Genomic DNA, 16,179 nt, shown 5'->3' on the forward strand with positions numbered 1-16,179 from the left:
TTTGTTTTTTTTTTTTTTGGGGGGGGGGTACACCTTTTACTGTGCCAACCTTTTCAATGCTCTTGAATTAGCTTCTCAATCTTTATCTAAAACAATAGACACTCAATCAAATACAACTATTTACATGTGTTAACAAAATGAATATAATATGAATATATTTGAATAAAATAATGACTCGAAATTCATATGAACCGGTTGTGTTATATGGCGTGGTATTAATTAACTGTGTTTGAATTTAAAACAATTGTACAACACACAAACACACAATGAACATGGTTATAAAACAATTGTACAACACACAAACACACAATGAACTTGATTATAAAACAATTGTACAACACACAAACACAATGAACACGATTATAAAACAATTGTACAACACACAAACACAATAAACACGGTTATAAAACAATTGTACAACACACAAACACACAATGAACATGGTTATAAAACAATTGTACAACACACAAACACAATGAACACGGTTATAAAACAATTGTACAACACACAAACACAATGAACACGGTTATAAAACAATTGTACAACACACAAACACAATAAACACGGTTATAAAACAATTGTACAACACACAAACACAATGAACACGGTTATAAAACAATTGTACAACACACAAACACACAATGAACTTGATTATAAAACAATTGTACAACACACAAACACAATGAACACGATTATAAAACAATTGTACAACACACAAACACACAATGAACTTGATTATAAAACAATTGTACAACACACAAACACAATGAACACGGTTATAAAACAATTGTACAACACACAAACACAATGAACACGATTATAAAACAATTGTACAACACACAAACACAATGAACACGGTTATAAAACAATTGTACAACACACAAACACAATGAACACGGTTATAAAACAATTGTACAACACACAAACACAATAAACACGGTTATAAAACAATAGTACAACACACAAACACACAATGAACACGGTTATAAAACAATTGTACAACACACAAACACAATGAACACGGTTATAAAACAATTGTACAACACACAAACACACAATGAACACGATTATAGAACAATTGTACAACACACAAACACAATAAACACGATTATAAAACCATTGCAATGTGCTTTCTAAAAGATGTAAACTCATGATATAAATGATATAGAAACAACATTTAAATTTGACTTCATTTAAGGGCGTAAAGTTACAACATTCATGTTTTAATTTTGGTCAGGATGTCAAAAGGCTCTTTCTTGTACGTGACGGGAACTTGGGTTACTTAATTCGATTATACATAATTTAGATTTTTATTTTTCATGAAGCAGTGGTTTGTTAATCTTTATTAGGAATTGTACTAAAAAAATAATTCAGAATTTAAGGTACGTACTGGCATGGTATAGATAAATCATATTTAAATGCACGCTTTTTGTTTTGAACACAAAACTACCCACAAATGCCCACAGTGTCATTCATTCTACTGCCTTATTATTAATTATAGCATAAAGTCATATAATTAAAACAGGTCAAACTGATCGAACGGACGAACAACAAAATAATTCAACGGAACTTTAAATTTACAAAATAGTTTACATGACTCCGAGCGGCCATCTTGGCAGACTTGATTGAGTAGAATAAAATGCTCCCCAATAATGCCCATCCCTACGCGTGTGTCATTCAATAGACCAGTAACGTATACCCATATTGAAACCAGGTCAAACTGATCCAACAAACAACAAAATAATTCAATGGAACTTTAAAATTCTCATTTATTTTCTCTGGACATAATTTTACATAATAAATAACGCGGAGATGATTTATAATTTTTCCCACAGACACACACGCCATCTATCAGACCTGACAACCCTTCACATTACAAAAGTGGAATCAGAACGCCTGAAAATAGGAATTTGAGACAAAAAGTAGGAATTTCACCTCTTTCACCCCCCCCCCCCCCCCCCCCCCCAACTTCTATGCCCTTTTTTATTCTTACCATTATCATCTTTTTTCAAAATCGGAATTTTAGAGACAATGGCGGAATAGTACAAAAATGAAGAGTGAAAATAGGAATGACTCCGCCCAAAGCAGAAGGGTTGGCAGGTATGCTATTTTCCTCCCGCAGAAAAGTTTCAGCCAGATTCCAAGATTCAATGGCTAGGTCGGATAGCCCGAGTGGAAGGAAGGGGACACGTGATGAAAACAGGGGTGGGTGGTGGGGACAGTGAAATGGCACTAACCAATGTCAGTGGACCCCATAACATTATGACAATATCTCGGCAAAGACCCCATAACATTATGACAATATCTCGGCAAAGACCCCATAACATTATGACAATATCTCGGCACAGACCCCATAACATTATGACAATATCTCGGCACAGACCCCATAACATTATGACAATATCTCGACACAACGTTGAATGAATTACGAGAATTTTAGACAAAAATATTTAACATACTGGAACAGCTTTAGTACTCTTCACCAGTCGTAACGTCACTTCCCTCGTAATGACGTATGGTAACTTAGTAACACTGGCTCTAAACTATCAGAACAATGGCGGATGCCCGTATGAAATATTTCTCCGGCGAGCATAAAAGCGTATCCAGAGGAAAAAACCCCATAAATTTGATATTGTTTTGACTTTTACACATTCTGATCACAAGACATATGAAAAGTTCTAGCCAGCTTGAAGAATAAAAAGTAATGATTTTCTTTGTTTAGAACCAAGATGGCCACCGTTGCCGGGCGGCTTGACATCAGACTACTGAATCCTCGTCTGCAAACCCTCGTCTCATTCCATAGTCACAAACAATGGAACAGTTTGTTTTCTTTTTATTTAAAAATTACGCGCTTCCACCACGGCATTATTAGATACCATTGCCTAGGCATTCCATAAAGGAATATATAGATAATCCATCAAACAAGATGTCTGATTTCAACAGGAATCACCCATGTTGTCACAGTGAGATATCGTAGCCAAGGCATTCCATAAAGGAATATATATATAATCCATCAAACAGGATGTCTGATATCAACAGGAATCACCCATAAGTCTACATGGTTTGAAAACATTTAGAAAAAAAAAAAAAAAAAAAAGAACCACTTTCACTGGGTTCGAGTTATGAAAATCTGCTCATTGTAAAAATATACGTACGTATTGCTATTCTGTTTGAATCAATAATGAATTTCAATGAAAACAATTCACCACATTACAATATCATTTTATGTTTTATAATAATTACCTACATCGGCACCCACAGGAATAAAATATGTAATCTAAAAGCCCAATCATGCTGCAGCTCATATAGAAATAAAACATTAAATGTTATTCGTATAAGTAGACCTGTAAATGAGCTCTATAAAAATTGACTGAAACTCTTCGTAATTCGTCGTAGTCGTAGCGGAAAAATCCAAAAAATTGAAATGAATAGTAAACATCAAGCTCGCTTGAAAATATTTGAATTTGACGAATTGACTGATTTCAGTTAATTGACTGAGAATTTACAGGTCTAAATATAAGACGACTAAATAACTATTTCATTCAACAAAGCGTCGTTACAGTTCCATCTCATTCATCACTCCCAAGTCATTGACCAGGGAGAATCGTATTTTATCACAGCACAAGGGAAGGTTGTAGTTCTGTGGGGTTGCAAAATATATTCATCCGTGGGAATATCAAATTGCCAGTTGCTGTAATGAGTATTGGCGAGACAGCATTTTGGGAAGAGTCTTGCGACATCAGCGTGGCAAAGTCGTCGATCTGTTTTTTGGGGGTTTTTTTTAGTAATGTATTTATGTTTTTATTGTTTTTTGTTGTTGGCTGAAGAAGGGGTTTGAACATGAAACATTCCGTGTTTGGTATAATTTAGTTCCTTTTTGAAGCTGTTATATTGATTTTTGTTTATTTTAAACTTTTAAACTGACCAGAGAAAATTTAAGTGTCAGAACTCTCCGGGGGCGTTGTATGTACTACGAGGCAAACAAGACACGCATTTCCCTCTTTAAACCACTAAATAGATGACATAAAATTGCAGTTTCCTTTGAATTGTGAATATTCACTTAGTATCTTTTGATCCTAACCTCCTCAAATGCTCCTCCATGTAACAATTAGTTGCTCAGCTTTCCAATATCACAAAACATTTTCTCCCCTCCCGTCCTCTGCCATTGCCTTTCATTTCAACTACCTCCGATGATGTGTGTAGCTAGACATGGATCTGGTTCCTGTTTGCCAGGGAAAGGACCAGTCGTTGACTGCAATGTCTCGGTTGTACACTTTAGAAGCTGTCTTGTTGTACACAGGGATCATTTCATTGGCTTCGTTGGACAAGACCTAGAGAAGAAAAAAAAAAAACGTGAGCTTTGTTTTAGTTCAATGGGCCAAACAACTGCAGGATCAGATCTCATGTCTCACAAACAATCTACATGGTCACAAGAGCAGATCTGCCTTCTTCTTCAAGTACCAAGTCTGTGCCAGACATCGGTGATCATGGTACGCCATTCATCTCTCTAATCAGATAACTAATATTACTCTTCTCTTTCTTTGTCACCCAGCTGTTCAAACTATTCAAATATGTTTTTCTTGGTCTACCTTTACTCTTTTAACCTTCTATCTTTCCTGTGAGAGCAAGATGTCCAATACATTTATGTCGATTTAGGTGCTCTAAAAATTGCATTTGTCTTTTTTGTTTTTGTTTGTTTGTTGCTTCAGGTCTCTTCCAACACAATTGAGGTTATATGAGAGACCGCTGAAACAAAAAAACAAGCAATCTAACAAAAATAGTACAAATGTAAATCAAAATCATAACCTAAAGTATAAATAACCAAGAACAAACAGGCAGAAGATTTACAGAAAAAAAAATATCCCCTGTCAAAAATACAATCACAAACCAAAGAAGCAGGATAGGCTAGTAAAGAGAAGAAGCAACGACATCACTATCGGATCGTACACCCATGCGAACATCATAGGTATATGATTCAAGGGTGATGCTCCCATCCAACCACCCGCTGTCTTTTTCTTATTGTACGAATTAGTAACCTTTTAGTTTCAGCTTGCTCTAGTACTTCTTCATTAGTTTTCTTCTCTGTCCATGGGATTCAAACATCCTTCTAAGAAACCAGATTTCTGCTGCCTCCAGTTTCCATCTAACGACCTGCCTGGCACTACGAACTATTTTTAGAATTACGACATTTTCTTTCCAATTTCAGAACTTGATACCTTTTTCTCCTCATCGGCCATTTTCAGGAATTTCCCGACTGCACCCGGGATCGATCTTGGTTCCTTTGCGTGTGAAGTTAGTGCTCTGCCAACTGAGTTCTCGGGACCCCCTCCAATACATATAATCGGACATTAACTTTCTCCTTACCAGCCATTTTCAGGAATTTCCCGACTGCCCCCAGGATCGATCTTGGTTCCTTTGCGTGTGAAGTTAGTGCTCTGCCAACTGAGTTCTCGGGACCCCCTCCAATACATATAATCGGACATTAACTTTCTCCTCATCGGCCATTTTCAGGATTTTCCCGACTGCCCCCAGGATCGATCTTGGTTCCTTTGCGTGTGAAGTTAGTGCTCTGCCAACTGAGTTCTCGGGACCCCCTCCAATACATATAATCGGACATTAACTTTCTCCTCACCAGCCATTTTCAGGAATTTCCCGACTGCACCCGGGATCGATCTTGGTTCCTTTGCGTGTGAAGTTAGTGCTCTACCAACTGAGTTCTCGGGACCCCCTCCAATACATATAATCGGACATTAACTTTCTCCTCACCAGCCATTTTCAGGAATTTCCCGACTGCACCCGGGATCGATCTTGGTTCCTTTGCGTGTGAAGTTAGTGCTCTGCCAACTGAGTTCTCGGGACCCCCTCCAATACATATAATCGGACATTAACTTTCTCCTTACCAGCCATTTTCAGGAATTTCCCGACTGCCCCCAGGATCGATCTTGGTTCCTTTGCGTGTGAAGTTAGTGCTCTGCCAACTGAGTTCTCGGGACCCCCTCCAATACATATAATCGGACATTAACTTTCTCCTTACCAGCCATTTTCAGGAATTTCCCGACTGCCCCCAGGATCGATCTTGGTTCCTTTGCGTGTGAAGTTAGTGCTCTGCCAACTGAGTTCTCGGGACCCCCTCCAATACATATAATCGGACATTAACTTTCTCCTTACCAGCCATTTTCAGGATTTTCCCGACTGCACCCGGGATCGATCTTGGTTCCTTTGCGTGTGAAGTTAGTGCTCTGCCAACTGAGTTCTCGGGACCCCCTCCAATACATATAATCGGACATTAACTTTCTCCTCACCAGCCATTTTCAGGAATTTCTCGACTGCCCCCAGGATCGATCTTGGTTCCTTTGCGTGTGAAGTTAGTGCTCTGCCAACTGAGTTCTCGGGACCCCTCCAATACATATAATCGGACATTAACTTTCTCCTCACCGGCCATTGTCGGGAATTTCCCGACTGCCCCCGGGATCGATCTTGGTTCCTTTGCGTGTGAAGTTAGTGCTCTGCCAACTGAGTTCTCGGGACCCCCTCCAATACATATAATCGGACATTAACTTTCTCCTCACCAGCCATTGTCAGGATTTTCCCGACTGCACCCGGGATCGATCTTGGTTCCTTTGCGTGTGAAGTTAGTGCTCTGCCAACTGAGTTCTCGGGACCCCCTCCAATACATATAATCGGACATTAACTTTCTCCTCACCGGCCATTTTCAGGAATTTCCCGACTGCCCCCGGGATCGATCTTGGTTCCTTTGCGTGTGAAGTTAGTGCTCTGCCAACTGAGTTCTCGGGACCCCCTCCAATACATATAATCGGACATTAACTTTCTCCTCACCGGCCATTGTCGGGAATTTCCCGACTGCCCCCGGGATCGATCTTGGTTCCTTTGCGTGTGAAGTTAGTGCTCTGCCAACTGAGTTCTCGGGACCCCCTCCAATACATATAATCGGACATTAACTTTCTCCTCACCGGCCATTTTCAGGAATTTCCCGACTGCACCCGGGATCGATCTTGGTTCCTTTGCGTGTGAAGTTAGTGCTCTGCCAACTGAGTTCTCGGGACCCCCTCCAATACATATAATCGGACATTAACTTTCTCCTCACCGGCCATTGTCGGGAATTTCCCCAAAACGTCACACCCAACTCACACAAAAATAGATTTTTTACCAATCTAACACAATAGCAGTAAAGTTCTTGTGATAAATAATTTCTTTAGCAAAACATGCTCTACAACACACTGTTTATTTTCTTTAAATTTTACGATGTACAAAAGAAATTTGAATAAGAAAAATGTTGGTTGTATTGTAACGAATGTGACGATTTTCCTATAGTTGGTGTGGAGAGGGTTAAAGTGATAAAATCTTATTGAAAATTAATGCTGACTATTGGTGGAAACGTTAATGTAAACATCCTTACCTTCAAATACACAATGGCATCCGTGCCAAAGCCCTCGTAAGAGTTCAGGACGATGTCGCCTTGGAAGTAGCGGGCATAGAGTCGAGACAGAGGTAGGCCGTATCCGTAGCCAGCAAGGGGGGCCGAGGCAATGTCAGATCGAGCTGGTTGGGGGGCCGTGCTGTACATGTACTGGAACAGTAGATCCAGCTTGGAACGGGGTATACCACCGCCTTGGTCAGATATCTGGGGGGGTTGGATAGAAATTGTTTTAAGTCCTATTAGTTTGGGAGGTTGGATAGAAACTTTTAAAAGTCCTATTAGTCTGGGGGTTGGATAGAAATTGTTTTAAGTCCTATTAGTTTGGGAGGTTGGATAGAAACTTTTAAAAGTCCTATTAGTCTGGGGGTTGGATAGAAATTGTTTTAAGTCCTATTAGTTTGGGAGGTTGGATAGAAACTTTTAAAAGTCCTATTAGTCTGGGGGTTGGATAGAAATTGTTTTAAGTCCTATTAGTTTGGGAGGTTGGATAGAAACTTTTAAAAGTCCTATTAGTCTGGGGGTTGGAGAGAAATTGTTTTAAGTCCTATTAGTTTGGGAGGTTGGATAGAAAATTTTAAAAGTCCTATTAGTCTGGGGGTTGGATGGAATTTTTAAAAGTCCTATTAGTTTGGGAGGTTGGATAGAAACTTTTAAAAGTCCTATTAGTCTGGGGGTTGGATGGAATCTTTAAAAGTCCTATTAGTTTGGGAGGTTGGATGGAATCTTTAAAAGTCCTATTAGTCTGTGGGTTGGATGGAATCTTTAAAAGTCCTATTAGTTTGGGAGGTTGGATGGAATCTTTAAAAGTCCTATTAGTCTGTGGGTTGGATGGAATCTTTAAAAGTCCTATTAGTCTGGGGGTTGGATGGAATCTTTAAAAGTCCTATTAGATGATTGCAGTCAATATCACACCATTGGTTGAAGGGATTTTTTTTTCTTTTGTTTTACGCCCATCATACAAAACGATCGCTTTCCAAGCTTATCATTCTCTTAACTTGAAATTCAGTTTGATCTTTAAATCTAATCCTGAAAACCGAGAAGTTCATAACTTTGCTTATATATTTGATCAGACCTTATGATTCTCAGGAGTGTGTGTCTAAGTGACCAATCGCAATAACTGGAAATAACCACACAAAAAACAACAAAAAAACAAAAACAAAAAGAATCATATTTAGTCTGGTTTTCTCAGATTTTCCCCCTAAAAATCATATTTTCAACATCAACAACAATTCAAAATCCAAACTTAATATTCACTGGAAAAAAAAAATTCAGCTTTTATATAGGGCAATATCCACTAAACGTGCTCAAAGCGCTTTACAAGGGGTCCCTGGTCAACAACAACTTTTAACATGTAGGACAGTACATGACACCTGTTAGGTCATATTACAATTTTTTTCGGACAGAGACAATGCTGTTAACGGCCAGGTACTCATTTTACACCTGAGTACGGTGAGAGAATATGAGTAAAGAGCCTTCTCCATGGACTCAACTATGCGCCGAGCGAGGCTCGAACTCAGGACCTTCCGATCCAAAAGCGAGTGTCATACTACTGGACCACATAGCTTGATGGAGGAAAGGAAAACCCTGTGATTCCTTTGGCAATCATCTGGAAACGCTATTCGGGATTACATCGTGCGGCTATGTGGTCTAGTGGTATGACACTCGCGTTCGGATCGGAAGGTCCTGGGTTCGAGCCTCGCGCTCGGCGCATAGTTGAGTCCTTGGAAAAGGCTCTTTACTCATTCTCTCACCGTACTCAGGTGTAAAATGAGTACCTGGCCGTTATCAGCGTTGTCTTTGTCCAAAAATTGTAATATCGCCTAACAGGCGTCATGTCCCGTCCTACATGTTAAATGTTGCTGTTGACCAGGGACCCCTTGTAAAGCGCTTTGAGCACATTTAGTGGATATTGCGCTATATAAAAGCTCAATTTTTTATTTTTTTTACATCAAGCTGGAGACTTTATTATTTAACAACACAACTTTAACTCTTCCATTTTTATCAATTTTCCTTCTTCTGTTACAAATCCTGATTTTTAAAAAAAATATATAAATTTTGCATTTCGTACATCTTGGTACACATTTTTATATCATCATTTATTACACCTCACATCGTATCAAAATGTAAGAAATCATATTGAATGGTATGTCTGTAGTTTTGTGTGACTACGTGGTCTTGTCGTACGATACTCGCATTCCGATCGGAGTGTCCTGGTTTCGAGTCCCAAGCAGCGCATAGTTGATTCCTTGGAAAAGGCTCTCTACTCACATTCTCTCACCGTACTCAGGTGTAAAATGAGTACCTGGCCAATAACAGTGTTGTCTGTGTCTAAAACAAACAAAAAATTGTAAAATTGTCTAAGCCTCGTCCTGCATGTTAAGTGTTGCTGCTGGCTTGAGACCCCTTGTAAATCTTTTGAGCACAGCACGTTTATTGGATATTGCGCTATATGAAAGCTGAATTTTGTTTGTTAATCACCTTGATGGTAAGATCCTCCTGTCCCTTCACAATCATTACATTGAGAGATGGAATGGAATGTTCTGGGTGGTGTTCCACCACAGCTCTCATGGCATTCTGGGAAATACAAAAAAAAAATAAAATAAATAAATAAATAAATAAATATATAAATATATAAATAGCACAGACAAGTACAATACTTTGCTTGACCTTAGCCCGTTCTTAAAATATTGGCATTTAATTAAAATACAAGATTTAACTCACTCAACCCTAACACCGACTATATCCATAGTTTACCAGGGGTTACTTTTACCCCATGCCTATTTATTACATTTTTCTGAGACAAATTATAGGCGTATATCAAAGCTAATATTTTTAGTTTTTACATGTTAATGGTAGTAAAATAAAACTATCTATGTAAATGCCCATTTTTAATACATTTTTCCAATTTTGAAAAGTAGCAAAAATCTCTCGGATTGAGTGAGTTAAGTAGGTGTAGAGAGAAATTACATTTATATATTAAAATGACAGAGTTAAGAACAAATTATTTTTTTTACTCCATTCGTCGTACTCTCTCTCTTTAATAACTCGACGACTTCACTTCTCATCCAAGAAAATCAAGTAAAATCCTTACCTTAAACAGTTCAAAGAGCATGTGGTAGAGATGAGAGGGCACGTACACAATTTGTACTGGCTCATTGGCATTGTCTTGGACTGAGAAAGTCATGAAAATTAACATCGTGTCAAAAATATAGTCTGAAGAAAACCTATCTGCGACTATGTGGTCCAGTGGTATGATACTCACTTTTGGATCGGAAGGTCCTGGTTTCGAGCCTAGCGCTCGGCGCATAGTTGAGTCCTTGGAAAAGACTCTTTACTCACATTCTCTCACCGTACTCAGGTGTAAAATGAGTACCTGCTCGTTAACACCGTTGTCTTTGTCCGAAAAATTGTAAATATCCCCTAATAGGAGTCATGTCCCGTCCTACATGTTTAATGTTGCTGTTGACCAGGGACCCCTTGTAAAGCGCTTTGAGCACATTTAGTGGATATTGCGCTATATAAAAGCTCATTTTAATTTTAATTAACAGTATAATTATCAGCAGCTCAACAAAATATTTACGTTACAGCACAGGCCAGTAGAAGGAGGTCCTGATGGCTCAGTTGGTAGAGCACTCATTTCACGTTCAAAGGGACCGAGATCAATCCCGGGTGCAGCAGACGAGATTTTTTTTTTCGGATCCCTCCCCCCTGTCCACACTCACTCAGCAGTGACTGGGTAGCTGGATCTGCAAGAACTGGTGGAAAGTACTTTGGAAATCTGAAGGGCTACTTTTAATATTCAAACAACTTTGTCATGGCTTTACATCTGACATGAAAATAACATTTGGAATAATTGGGAATAAATAAGCATTTGAGAAGATCTATGGATTTTTAGAACAAACATTTCCTGAATAGATTCTTATTCTCATGTTCAAAATGAGTGTAAATGTTGCTGCTCGAAGCTCGAAGAAATAAATAATAACGTGAAGTTGAATGTAAGCTTCAATTTAATTACAAAAACAGATCAAATGAACGTTTCGGGTTTCCCCTTTATCAACAAAACAGGATGATTGAAACACCACAGATGAATGAGATGACATGGTAGTGGCGTAGTTAAGATGAATAAACAAAACTACGCCACTACCACATCATGCCATCACTCTGATACCAGAAGATCAGTTTGCACAATGAATGTCTCCAGTTCTCTAGAGGGATGACTTAAAAAAAAACTAGAGCATTTATATAGCGCAATATCCACTAAACGTGCTCAAAATGCTTTACAAGGGGTCCCTGGCCAACAGCAACACTTAACATGTAGGCAAGGGACATGACGCTTGTTAGGCGATATTACAATTTTTTTCGGACAGAGATAACACTGTTAACGGCCAGGTACTCATTTTACACCTGAGTATAGTGAGAGAACGTGAGTAAAGAGCCTTTTCCAAGGGTTCAACTATGCGCAGAATGAGACTCAAACCCAGGACCTACCGGTCAGAAAGCGAGTGTCATACCACAAGACCACATAGCCGCACACTTCCAAGGAGAGTAGAACCAGTATTTTGGCATCACTTTCCGTCAACGTGAGTTGAGGGTGCATGACCGTTTAATACCTTGAGACATTTTTAATTTTTAGGGTTGTTTTTTTTTTTCTACTTACAAGATGAGTTCTTGATAGTCAGATCGAGTTGTGGGGCCGTCAGGTAATATTGCTCACACAGAAACCGAGCATTCTCATAGGCATCTGGTAAGGGATGAAAAATAACAACGATGGTAATGAATGGTGATGATGATGATGATGATGATGATGATGACGATTGTGGCAGTGGTGGTGATAATAATAATAATAATAATAATAATAATAATAATAATAATAATAATAATAATAATAATAATAATAATAATAACAATAACAATAACAATAATAATAATAATAATAATAATAATAATAATAATAATAATAATAATAATAATAATAATAATAATAATAATAACAATAATAATATTAATAATAATAATAATAATAATAATAATAATCATAATAATAATAATAATAATAATAATAATAATATAGCAATGACTATGAAAATTTTTGTTTTCTATTTTTGTAGGAAATACTACTCTTAAATCAAAGTCCTATCTCCACTGAGTAAAAGTCTATTTGAATTTTGAAAATCCATTAATATATAACAAAGTTATGCAGTTTCAAATGTGTCATTTATTTGGATGACTCACAAAGAGAAAAAAATACCGAAAATATGGGACGCTTTTTCTGCGTTTTATTCTGGTTTGTGGCTGTATCTCGCTTAATACATGGAATTAGATATTAAAACTTTGCAATTTTATGGCAAAATTATCAGAAAATATGATGAAGTCATCAGAAGAGTTCTAACTTGTATAGTTTTAGAGCTGTATGGCTAGGGTCAACTATAAATTTGTTTTAAAATATACAAAATATTGATCATTTGGAACTTTTCCGAAGTGCAATTTTGTGTCTACAACCCATACAAATGACACGAAAAATGCCTGCTAAATTATTATCAACCAGTCCAGTGAGACCATGGCTTATGTTATTTCTAGTATTTATTAGAGAGAGAGAAGAGAGAGAGAGAGAGAGAGAGAGAGAGAGAGAGAGAGAGAGAGAGAGAGAGGGGAGAGAGAGAGAGAGAGAGAGAGAGAGAGAAGAGAGAGTTAATCTACTATCCATATGACATAACAATGAAACAATGCCTTAATTAGAAAAAAAGCGCGAGGATTTGTGTCATCGGTCATCCGTCGCGAACAAGATTGCCAGATGGCCACGTTTGTGGCCAAATATATAATTTTGTTTCTTTTATTAAATTTTATTCATCTATTTTTGTCTCAGTGACATTTATCCTGGTCTATTCAATTTTCTGTTTGTTAAAATTTAGTTCATTTTAAGTGGGCTAGTCTTAATAGTGAAAGCCATATGATTTTCTATTTAGCCACTTTTGAAGTCGAATTTGGTCAGGTTATAGTCTGGCCATCTGGCAGCCTTGCCTCGCTCACGTCATTTTCGGGTCGCGCGATGGTGGAGCAAAATGGCCGTCTCCATATTTTCACTCATTGAAATGCAAATTGGGTTGATGTTTTGTGAGAATACGGGAAAAGTACTTATCATCATCCAATGAAATTTGAAATATAAATAGAAGAAATGTGCATATATAACCTTGTGAGCGACAAAATCTCTCCTCTTTGTAGTTTTAGAAATATTGTACTCCAAAGAGTAAAAATCTATTTTTAACGGTCTTCTGGTAATCGTACGAGTTTTGTCGCTTGACATAATCTAAAATGACCTCTTTTCTAACTGTGTGCCAACTTTCAGTCAAATTCATCGATAAACAGCGTTGTAATTATTTTTTTAAAATAGCATGTACGGAACGGCTTCGTCCCATATTTTGTCGCGAATTTGGGCACTTCGTGAGCGAAAATGAGGCCCAAAGATTTGTGCGGGATAGTCATTGCTAAATAATAATAATAATAATAATAATAATAATAATAATAATAATAATAATAATAATAATAATAATAATAATAATAATAATAATAATAATAATAATAATAATAATAATAATAACAAATAATAATAATAACAAATAATAATAATAATAATAATAATAATAATAATAATAATAATAATAATAATAATAATAATAATAATAATAATAATTAACATTCCTCCCAGACAAATCAACTACACTGACGACTCCAGGAACTCTGGAGGAAACAACGTTGTAGGAGAATATGTTTTTTTAAAAAAAACGAGGTGGGAACCAATGGTTAATAATTCGCTTCAAGAATTTGTCGAGCACTCTACGTGGTTCCAGCTAACTCCCCTCAATCACATATATATATATATATATTGAATCGTGTTTGATACAAATATGGTACGAAAAATGAGATGTACGGTACGTGTCCACATCGCCGGAAGTTCTTGTTAATCAACTACAAACCGGAACCTCTTCAACAAACAACAACAGTCAACAAACCAACTCAGTCCTGACGATGGCCAATTAGGCCTGAAACATTAATGTAAACTGTCTCAAACATTGTGGTAAATATTAAAATAATATATATATATATATATATATATATATATATATATATATATATATATAATATATATATATATATATATATATATATATATATATATATATATATATATATATATAAGTATCAATCCACTATTAAGGTGACCACTGTGAAATGCACCAATTGGAGGACCAAGCATATGTCTTGTTCAAATTGATTAAACTGTTCAATCTTTGTTCAAATGAGTATAGTTTGATTCCCTACAATGATTTATGAACACAATTCTGATGCTTGATGATCACAATGGTATATAGAAAATTACTCGGTCCCCCTAATGTTTTACTAAGTGTTTCTGTAGCTTTAAGGAGACATTTGGTAAAAACATGTTTTTAGGGAGACCACATTAAAAAACCCTTTTAGGGAGCCCAGTATATGTTTATATATGTGTATACCTAAGAGTGCATTTTCAAGTGAGCTACCACCAAATTGTCTAAAATAAAGTAAGTCCTTAAGATTAAGAGCTTCATGGCCATAGTGTCGAAGCTTATCCCAGTCCCAGTGTGCGTAGAGTGAAGTGGCCGAGCAACGCATTTACTAACTCCTGGGAAGGTCCATCCCTCAGAAGGGGCGCTCAGGGAAATAACCTGGGACTCAAACACGGCAAAAAATATTCCCAGTTGCTCCGTGCGCCATTGTTTTTGCAGTCCCCGACCCCTTTAGAAACCTGACGACCCAGGTTAAGATCAGAGATAGAAGGGACCAGGCAGAGGAGTTTATTTGTTGTTGTTGTATACCACTGAATGGACTTGGTTTGTTTTGTTTTGTTTTTAAGGGTTTTACGGCGCTTGCAACACATTAAGGTCATATCAGCGCCAGTAAAAAGGAAGAAAATGGGATAGTAAAAAGTTCTGGAACTACAATTAGAGCACCCAAGAAAAAGTAAGGCAAAGGGGATTTGTTTCAAATAGGAAACAGTAGATTCCAAGAGCCCACTATCAAAGTACTTAGTTTGAGATCACCTAAACGTCTCATTCAGACACAAGCACAGGTCCCAACAAAGAGGGATACACTCAAATGTTTACAAAGCATAAATAATATGTAAACAAAACAATAAAGAGCATAACAGACAGATGATTTACAAGGGAAAAATATAATCTCCCAAAACTCGAACTATACATTTGACTGTTTCCCTCCCAGCCAGGTCCTGGACAAAACCAAGTAATCCCATCCCGAGACAAAGACAGAAAACAAGTTGGAAAACAGACATAGGGGGATAGAAGACGCAACGAGTACGTCCCTGCCCATTATGGGAAGTCGGGAACCCCACCCAGTGAATGGAGTTGGATGGATAGGACAGCAGATCTGATGGACACAATGAACGGCTTCAATCAACATCTCATTCACTTTAACTTGCACAATGCTTGCTTTGGTTTCGTGGTAGACAGTTCGTCTGACGCCCGAGTTGCCAGGGTTCGAATCTATATTTGTGGCGATGCAGAGTCATTGTAAAAGTCTCATTTACAGTCTCACTTGTGTTAATTGGAGTACGTTACTGAATTGTAACAACGTTGTTCTGTTCGTGTCCATATAAATGTACTACCAGCTGCACGTTGAGCTCATTGTGGGTTTTATGATACATCAAGCTCGTGTAAAATTACATTTACATTTGACCGAAAAATGATACATAA

General features: G+C 37.4%; 1 protein-coding gene across 10 annotated transcripts in view; it reads right to left on the reverse strand.

Moving 5' to 3' along the window:
• Positions 1–3,798: 3,798 nt before the first annotated feature.
• Positions 3,799–16,179, reverse strand: part of LOC144957817 (pyruvate dehydrogenase (acetyl-transferring) kinase, mitochondrial-like) — an 82,651-nt gene continuing 70,270 nt past the window's right edge. For all 10 annotated transcript variants that reach the window (XM_078889266.1, XM_078889264.1, XM_078889268.1 and 7 more), the window contains exons 8-12: positions 12,096–12,179; positions 10,530–10,609; positions 9,917–10,012; positions 7,418–7,642; positions 3,799–4,331 (exon numbers count right to left, since the gene is read on the reverse strand). In XM_078889266.1, the coding sequence (XP_078745392.1) occupies positions 4,182–4,331; positions 7,418–7,642; positions 9,917–10,012; positions 10,530–10,609; positions 12,096–12,179 (635 nt within the window). In that variant the 3' untranslated portion in view covers positions 3,799–4,181. The remainder of the gene's footprint in view (positions 4,332–7,417; positions 7,643–9,916; positions 10,013–10,529; positions 10,610–12,095; positions 12,180–16,179) is intronic.

This window comes from Berghia stephanieae, chromosome 12 (genome assembly GCF_034508935.2).
Source record: "Berghia stephanieae isolate SIO BIC M18660-M18661 chromosome 12, UCSD_Bste_1.3, whole genome shotgun sequence".
Lineage (NCBI taxonomy): Eukaryota > Metazoa > Mollusca > Gastropoda > Nudibranchia > Aeolidiidae > Berghia > Berghia stephanieae.